The 8821-nt window shown below is 29.2% G+C and overlaps 3 protein-coding genes across 4 annotated transcripts; all 3 read left to right on the top strand.

The window, feature by feature from the left end:
- Positions 1–443: 443 nt before the first annotated feature.
- On the top strand, positions 444–2137 carry LOC123013780 (lipase member K-like). Its single transcript, XM_044412557.1, has 6 exons — positions 444–621; positions 671–863; positions 914–1272; positions 1317–1463; positions 1510–1740; positions 1796–2137. The coding sequence occupies exons 1-6, from the start codon at positions 463–465 to the stop codon at positions 1964–1966; spliced, it is 1260 nt and encodes a 419-aa protein (XP_044268492.1). The 5' UTR covers positions 444–462; the 3' UTR covers positions 1967–2137.
- Positions 2138–2213: 76 nt separating this feature from the next.
- On the top strand, positions 2214–4200 carry LOC123013779 (lipase member K-like). Its single transcript, XM_044412556.1, has 6 exons — positions 2214–2684; positions 2734–2926; positions 2977–3335; positions 3380–3526; positions 3573–3803; positions 3859–4200. The coding sequence occupies exons 1-6, from the start codon at positions 2526–2528 to the stop codon at positions 4027–4029; spliced, it is 1260 nt and encodes a 419-aa protein (XP_044268491.1). The 5' UTR covers positions 2214–2525; the 3' UTR covers positions 4030–4200.
- Positions 4201–5462: 1262 nt separating this feature from the next.
- On the top strand, positions 5463–7065 carry LOC123013778 (lipase member K-like). 2 transcript variants are annotated; one of them, XM_044412553.1, is made up of 6 exons: positions 5463–5634; positions 5680–5875; positions 5927–6285; positions 6328–6474; positions 6521–6748; positions 6799–7065. In XM_044412553.1, exons 1-6 carry the CDS (start codon positions 5473–5475, stop codon positions 6967–6969), a joined length of 1263 nt encoding a protein of 420 aa, XP_044268488.1. In that variant the 5' UTR covers positions 5463–5472; the 3' UTR covers positions 6970–7065. The 2 variants fall into 2 exon arrangements, with proteins under 2 accessions (XP_044268488.1, XP_044268490.1); XM_044412555.1 differs by lacking the exon at positions 5463–5634 and having other exon boundaries at positions 5647–5875.
- Positions 7066–8821: the final 1756 nt, after the last annotated feature.

Below are 8821 nucleotides of genomic sequence, written 5' to 3'. Positions count from 1 at the left end.
CCACTAATAAAATTGTTGTATACAATCCAGAGGGTAAATTGTAACTGCCCAACTAATTTTACAAATAAACTTAATGTTTACTTACAAATTCTACATATACGGTATTTTCCTCTAGTTCAATAACTTTAAAATAAACATAACTTTGGTAGTATTCGTCCTAAATCAACAAAAAAGTAAATCAAATAACCGCTCCAATTTGTCAATTTATCTGATGATGTTGATTGGGTTTTATTTATCAAATGTTTCTCTAGAGCGATTAGGACATTTTTTACCAAAAATCATTACATTTGTTACTTGATCGTTTAAACATTTTAGTAGTGATTACTGATTAGAGTAGATTACAGATTAACAAAACGTGCTAATTTCTCATTAGTTTAATTGTAATTAAATTTTCATGCTATCAACCAAATTATTCCATTGTAATAACATTTGAGTTTAGTACTTTTAGTAACACGTTACAAAATGTTTCAAAATTTAATTTTAATAATATTTTCTGTTTTATATTTATTTACATCTGAGTCTAATAGCGAAAAAAACAATGTCTGTAGAACTATGAATGACTATATCCATATGGAAAACAATACAAATTGTTGGTATAACCCAGATGTAGGAAGCTCTGTGGTAAATATGTATTGCTATGTTTCACATAAAAAAAGGAATATATTTGTAGTCGGATATAATTACAAGACGAGGTTATCCATTAGAGAGTTACCACTTTCAAACGGAGGATGGTTACATTAACGCCATTTATAGGATTCCACATAATAATATTAACCAAAATGAGCCAAAACAACCAATAGTGTTACACCCTGGTTTAGGTGGTAGTCCGAATAGTTTTCTGTGTGTAGGAAATCGATCACTGGGTATATTATTTTTTAATACTAAAATTTACTTTTCCAACAATGATTTTAAGTATTTTTTCTTGTAAATAATGGTTATGATGTTTGGTTGCCTCATCGCCGAGGCTCAGCTTTTGGCAAAGGTCACATCAAATACAACAGAACAGACTCGAAATTCTGGGACTTCAGTTTCCACGAATGTGGCTATTACGATATCAAAGCTGAAATTGATTTTATTAAGACCAAAAATTCGCAAAAAGTGATACTACTTGGTTATTCTATGGGAACGACCGAGACTTATGTATATGCAATTTTGAGAAAAGAACATGCAAAGAAACATGTAGCTGGGATTATTTCTCTTGGTGCTACAGCTTACTTAGAACACCCTAATAGTATTTTGATGCATTTAGCCCTTGCTTCACCTTACTTGGAAGTTATTTAAGATTAGTTAGGCTTTTTCTAATAAAATTATTATAGGGCTCTTTGAAATTTCGTAATAGAAATAGTATGTTTGACAGTTGGGAAATTCAAAATGTTGAACAGAAAATAACTTACGAAAATTTGGTTGCTACTTGGAATCTTATAATGGGGTTATTTGGTGAAGATCCTCATCAGTTGGATCCAGTAAGACATTCCTATAAATTAATTTAGAAAAAATAATATATTTTAGGTTGATTTACCTGTCTATTTAGCCAGCAAACTAGCCTCTACTTCGATTAAATCTGTTATACATTTTGTTCAAAACATTATTTCTGGTGGAAATTTTCAATATTATGATTATGGGATTTTTAAAAACTTACAAGTGTACAATTCACCAACACCTCCTTTATACAATGTATCAGAAATTGACATACCAGTGTACATTTTTTACGGTGAAGCAGATAATATAAATCCCAAAGAAGTATAATTATTGTAATAACTAATTATAAAGAAGAAACTAATTATTTTTGTTTAAGGATGTTTTTAAGTTTTATAATGACCTAAAAGTTAAAAAGAAAGGTATAATTCATATTTCTGAAGATAAAAAAGTGAAATATAATCACGCAGACTTTGTTTTGGCTAAAGACACTGAAAAGTTATTTTATGCAGTTTTATTGAGAACATTACGAGAAAACTTAAATGGATGATAATCTGGTAAAAGTAAATTTTTACCTTTATTTTGTGGAAATATTTGATTTGTTCTATAAAAATATGTTTTTATGTACATATAACACTATCATTAGAATTTCCATATTTTGTAAATGAAAATTGCAATAAATTTTTAATTAAATTTTAATATAAATATTTTAAAGCTTTTATTTTTACTAAATTTTTAAAAATACAAAAAAAATCTTATCTGTAGTAATAGCATGTATTTTGTCGCTCTATGTTGTTATGATGTGAAAACATTCTACAATTTACTTTTTATTAGTAAAGATTCAGTTGTTTTTGTAGTTTCTTACTTTAACACAGAAAAGTTTCTGTGTTAAAAGAGGAAACAGAGAGTATAAAACTAACTTAGTTTACCATTTTGCACTTTTGAATATAGTTTTAAAATTATGTATACATAGTGTCTCAAAAGATTACAGATTAACAAAACGTGCTAATTTCTCATTAGTTTAATTGTAATTAAATTTTCATGCTATCAACCAAATTATTCCATTGTAATAACATTTGAGTTTAGTACTTTTAGTAACACGTTACAAAATGTTTCAAAATTTAATTTTAATAATATTTTCTGTTTTATATTTATTTACATCTGAGTCTAATAGCGAAAAAAACAATGTCTGTAGAACTATGAATGACTATATCCATATGGAAAACAATACAAATTGTTGGTATAACCCAGATGTAGGAAGCTCTGTGGTAAATATGTATTGCTATGTTTCACATAAAAAAAGGAATATATTTGTAGTCGGATATAATTACAAGACGAGGTTATCCATTAGAGAGTTACCACTTTCAAACGGAGGATGGTTACATTAACGCCATTTATAGGATTCCACATAATAATATTAACCAAAATGAGCCAAAACAACCAATAGTGTTACACCCTGGTTTAGGTGGTAGTCCGAATAGTTTTCTGTGTGTAGGAAATCGATCACTGGGTATATTATTTTTTAATACTAAAATTTACTTTTCCAACAATGATTTTAAGTATTTTTTCTTGTAAATAATGGTTATGATGTTTGGTTGCCTCATCGCCGAGGCTCAGCTTTTGGCAAAGGTCACATCAAATACAACAGAACAGACTCGAAATTCTGGGACTTCAGTTTCCACGAATGTGGCTATTACGATATCAAAGCTGAAATTGATTTTATTAAGACCAAAAATTCGCAAAAAGTGATACTACTTGGTTATTCTATGGGAACGACCGAGACTTATGTATATGCAATTTTGAGAAAAGAACATGCAAAGAAACATGTAGCTGGGATTATTTCTCTTGGTGCTACAGCTTACTTAGAACACCCTAATAGTATTTTGATGCATTTAGCCCTTGCTTCACCTTACTTGGAAGTTATTTAAGATTAGTTAGGCTTTTTCTAATAAAATTATTATAGGGCTCTTTGAAATTTCGTAATAGAAATAGTATGTTTGACAGTTGGGAAATTCAAAATGTTGAACAGAAAATAACTTACGAAAATTTGGTTGCTACTTGGAATCTTATAATGGGGTTATTTGGTGAAGATCCTCATCAGTTGGATCCAGTAAGACATTCCTATAAATTAATTTAGAAAAAATAATATATTTTAGGTTGATTTACCTGTCTATTTAGCCAGCAAACTAGCCTCTACTTCGATTAAATCTGTTATACATTTTGTTCAAAACATTATTTCTGGTGGAAATTTTCAATATTATGATTATGGGATTTTTAAAAACTTACAAGTGTACAATTCACCAACACCTCCTTTATACAATGTATCAGAAATTGACATACCAGTGTACATTTTTTACGGTGAAGCAGATAATATAAATCCCAAAGAAGTATAATTATTGTAATAACTAATTATAAAGAAGAAACTAATTATTTTTGTTTAAGGATGTTTTTAAGTTTTATAATGACCTAAAAGTTAAAAAGAAAGGTATAATTCATATTTCTGAAGATAAAAAAGTGAAATATAATCACGCAGACTTTGTTTTGGCTAAAGACACTGAAAAGTTATTTTATGCAGTTTTATTGAGAACATTACGAGAAAACTTAAATGGATGATAATCTGGTAAAAGTAAATTTTTACCTTTATTTTGTGGAAATATTTGATTTGTTCTATAAAAATATGTTTTTATGTACATATAACACTATCATTAGAATTTCCATATTTTGTAAATGAAAATTGCAATAAATTTTTAATTAAATTTTAATATAAATATTTTAAAGCTTTTATTTTTACTAAATTTTTAAAAATACAAAAAAAATCTTATCTGTAGTAATAGCATGTATTTTGTCGCTCTATGTTGTTATGATGTGAAAACATTCTACAATTTACTTTTTATTAGTAAAGATTCAGTTGTTTTTGTAGTTTCTTACTTTAACACAGAAAAGTTTCTGTGTTAAAAGAGGAAACAGAGAGTATAAAACTAACTTAGTTTACCATTTTGCACTTTTGAATATAGTTTTAAAATTATGTATACATAGTGTCTCAAAATTAAGAAATTCCGAGTTCTGAGGGGGTATTCCTATGACTGACTAAAAATATATAGAACAATTTTTAAATCACTTTTTCCAACTTTTAATTTTATTCAATACGACAGCATTGCGCACTCTGTATACACGTAAAATTTATTGATGGCGGTTTTCACTCAATCAATCTATATGCCATTCTAATCTCCACAGTAACAAAATAATATTCTAGCCTCGTTGCAGTTTTGTTTTTTTTTTTGTAAAATAGTGATCCACAATGACTGAATATGTTGGCAATCCTGACCCTAATTTTTAAAGCTTACCATTAGAGTACGCTTTTGATTAAGAACAATTCAACAATCTGGTGGGGTTGTACGTCAAATATTTGTCAAGCAAAACCGTATTCGGTTGCAGTGTTTCAAATTATTAACAAAAATATTTTCAAATCTGTTGGCAACACACTCAGTTTTTCAGGATCACTTCTTATTTACCACAACTGATTACAAATTTTCTTACTTTGCGTTAAAACTACTTTTTCAAGATTTTTTTTGATTTGTTATTATGCCCATAATTAATAAATATAAACGTCAACAATCATAGTCTTTATTTGAACATTACTTGATGCAAAGTTTGCATCTTCAGACCTCGATATCTTTGTAAGATGAAGAGGTCGTCGATTTTTTCAATAATTTTTTTCTAATCCCTAGTAAGATCTTCTACAACTTTCTGAACTCCGAATGTCTTAATCTTGAGGCACCTTGTATAAATAGATAAAATCAAAAGTGAAACCATTTTGTTCTTTTTTTCTGTTTTACAAAAATAAATTAAATTGCTATAAAAAATAAACAAGTTTATTACGAAAGCTGATTATTTACTGCTTATTATTTATAAACACTTTTAAAGCTAAATTACAGATTACATAAAACGTGCTAGTTACACATTAATTTATTGTAAATAGCTAAATTATCAAGTTTCTAATTGAGCGAAACTAATATCGTTTTTTCTCAGTGCATGTTAAACTTGTTTGCAAAATACATGAAAATGTTTCAAAATTTTTTGTCGATAATTTTATGTTTGATTATATTGGTACAAAAGTCTAAAAGTAAAAAAAACAATGTGTGTAAGACTATGATTGACTATATGGTTATAAATTACAATAAAAACTGCTGGCACAATCCAGACGTGGGAAGCTCTGCGGTAAAAATTAAGTCTAAAAAGTATCAAAAATAAAAAGAATTGCAGCGAGACATAATAACAAGGCGAGGTTACCCATTAGAAACGTATTACATTCAAACTGAAGATGGCTATATAAATGGTATGTATCGAGTTCCACACAATAACACACACAAAAAAATGGAAGAAAGACAGCCAATATTGTTACATCCTGGTCTCAGTGGTAGTCCGAATACTTTTTTATACATAGGAAACCGATCTATAGGTATCTCAGAATTTAGTTACAAAAAATGCATATTTTTAACAAAGTTTCAAGTATTTTTTCTTGTAAATAATGGCTACGATGTTTGGCTCCCACACCGTAGAGGGTCAGCGTATGGCAAAGGCCATATCAAGTATAAAAGAAGTGATCCTGCATTTTGGGACTACAGTTATCACGAGTGTGGTTATTACGATATAAAGGCCGAAATTGATTTTATTAGGACCAAAAATCCTCGAAAAGTGATTCTTTTCGGTTATTCTATGGGAACGACCGAGACTTATGTTTATGCAATTTTGCGAAAAGAACACGCAAAAAAGCACATAAGTGGTATTGTTTCAGCCGGTGTTACAGCCTACTTAGAACATCCAAATAGGTTTTATGTACAGATATCACTTGCTGCACCTTATATGGGGGTGATTTTTTGTGAAATATCTATTACTAATACAATTATCTAGAATTCTTTAAGATTTCGTAAAATCCATGGACTTTATGATAGTTGGGAAACTAATAAAAGAGAAGAAGAGATGACATTTGCAAAGATAGTAGGAGCAAAGAAGTCTTTAATGGCCTTGTTTGGTTACAATCCTGACCAAGTTGATCCTGTAAAATCTCGTTTTTTTATTAGTACATGTTAATAACTTATTTTAGGCTGATTTACCGGTTTACATAGCAGATCACCCAACATCTACTTCGATTAAATGTTTTATCCATTTTGCTCAAAATATAAATTCTAAGAAATTTCAGTTGTATGACTATGGGTTGCTCAAAAACGTGTTCCTATACAATTCAACATTGCCGCCGTTGTATAATGTGTCAGACATTGATGTTCCGATGTATCTTTTCTATGGAGAGTCTGATACACTGAATCCCAAAGAAGTATAGTTATTTTCATTACGGAAAAATAAAATTGTAATTTTTTGTTTTAGGATATTTTTAAATTTTATAATGATTTGAAAGTAAGAAAGAAAGGTTTAATACATATTTCGGAAGACAAGAGAGTGAAATTTAACCACGCAGACTTTGTTTTGGGCAAAGACGCCGATAAAGTGTTTTATGGTGTGCTGCTTAAGATACTTAGAGAGAACTTGAAAGGGTGAAATTTTTTTGAAGGTCTAACTTCTCGATTCTTTGTTTAATAAAAAATTAAATAAGTTTGGCGGTAAAAAAAGTAAAGAACAGGCATTATTAATTTATTTTCTGTATAGAATTTAGCCGTCAGAGTGTAATCATCAATCTTCCGAGTCGTTTGTCTTTTGTCGTTGACCGGTGGCGCAGGTCTCTGTGGTCTTTCCGCCTATCCAACGTTCTGACAACTCGGGTTTTCTTCCTGCAAAAACACAAGAAAATGCTTAATTTATCACAAATTAATTACACGTGAATAATAAATTGTTTTATCAGCGTACACCGATAAAAAATTTAATGTAATCATAACGAGGGCAAAAATCAATTTAAAGTTTAAAGGTCCTGACAAATATTAGACGTCCTGATAAATATTAATTGGCTTTTGAATACAAAGTGGCCTAAGTTGTTAATTTGCGGACTCGGGATTGGCAAAATTACTCGTTCTTATATTTTATGAGCTTTTACATCAAACTCTAGGATTGATTCAGGCCAATCAGTCGTAATTTGATTTGGTTTCGGTGTTGGGCAAGTGCTGATACCGACTCCTGAACTTTTTAAACTTTTGTCTCAACTCGGAACATTTTCATAAAACGAATTTGAGAAAATATCGATTCTCGACGCTGTTTGTCTCTGATTTGAAGGGTCGTAAACCCGCAAACATTTGTGTCACGTCATACGGATCGGAAACGTTAAGCATTCAGTGATCAATTTTCCAGATTTTGTCAACTGGTTGAACTCAATTTAAAATGGTAAACTTGTCTCTCCCAAATGTACCGAGCTGGTACGGCTATAAAATTTCTTATTGCATTAATGCAAATTCTGTTTATTTTATGCAAATTACTGTTTTATATTAATGCGTATTTTTGAAAGGAGTGATAGAAATTTATTTCAGTCCCGAATCGGTTTGAATCACTTCCATAAAGATCTAAATTGTTTGACGTAAATTTTTATCAAGGGAACGTAATTCGTCTCTCGAATTTATTGAAAGTTCTCGTCGCTTGAGATTCTCTGTGTGTGTCACCAGGGTGCCAAATGAAAGTGAGTAATATTGGGGTGCATTGAGGACACTTCCGTTACGCTTTTAGCATTATCCACTCAATTTGCAGATTTATAGCTCTAACGCAATATTGATTTTGCTTTCATATTAAATTTACACTTGACCAAGTGTATTCTGTTTTATTCAAAATAATATTAATTTTTGTATCTAGTACTTGCAAAATAACATAACTATCAAAGAACAATTCTCTTTTAAAAAATAATGCCATGAACAATGTTTAAGTAAAAACAAAACAAAAAAATATCTTTTTACTTAATATTCTGCTTTTTTTTTGTTGAATCTAGAAAGTTTGAAAATATAATTTTTTCATCTTGTGTCTACTCGATCATAATAATATATTATTCAACAAATGAGAGAGTTGGCCATTCCCACGAAGATGAAATTTGAGTAGAATCTGAGTGAAGATACCCATTTCCACACGAGTTTTATACTATACTTTTTCTAATTTTAAATAATGACTGTATTATTTTTTATATTTCTTTTTTTTTATTATTATTATTTAACTTTCTCTACACTTTTCAATTTTTTCCACAGTTGAAAATTGAATAACTTAGTTTACTGAAAACGGTTGAGAAAAGTACAAATTTTTTAACATGATTAGAAAAAGTGTATTTTTATATTTTAAATTTTTAGTGTTTAAATTTTTTTTAATACATCAGTGAATGTTCTACGAGTATATCTATACCTACTGTTTTATTACGAAAACTTTAATCATTTTTAGACCCTACAATATTGATTAATTTTAATTATAGTGTCTATCAGATATGTTA

This window comes from Tribolium madens, unplaced genomic scaffold, assembly GCF_015345945.1.
Source record: "Tribolium madens isolate multiple individuals breed KSU strain unplaced genomic scaffold, Tmad_KSU_1.1 Scaffold_96;HRSCAF=242;Tcas5.2_LG5, whole genome shotgun sequence".
NCBI classification, from domain to species: Eukaryota; Metazoa; Arthropoda; class Insecta; order Coleoptera; family Tenebrionidae; genus Tribolium; species Tribolium madens.
This window is presented reverse-complemented; position numbering and strand designations above follow the sequence as displayed.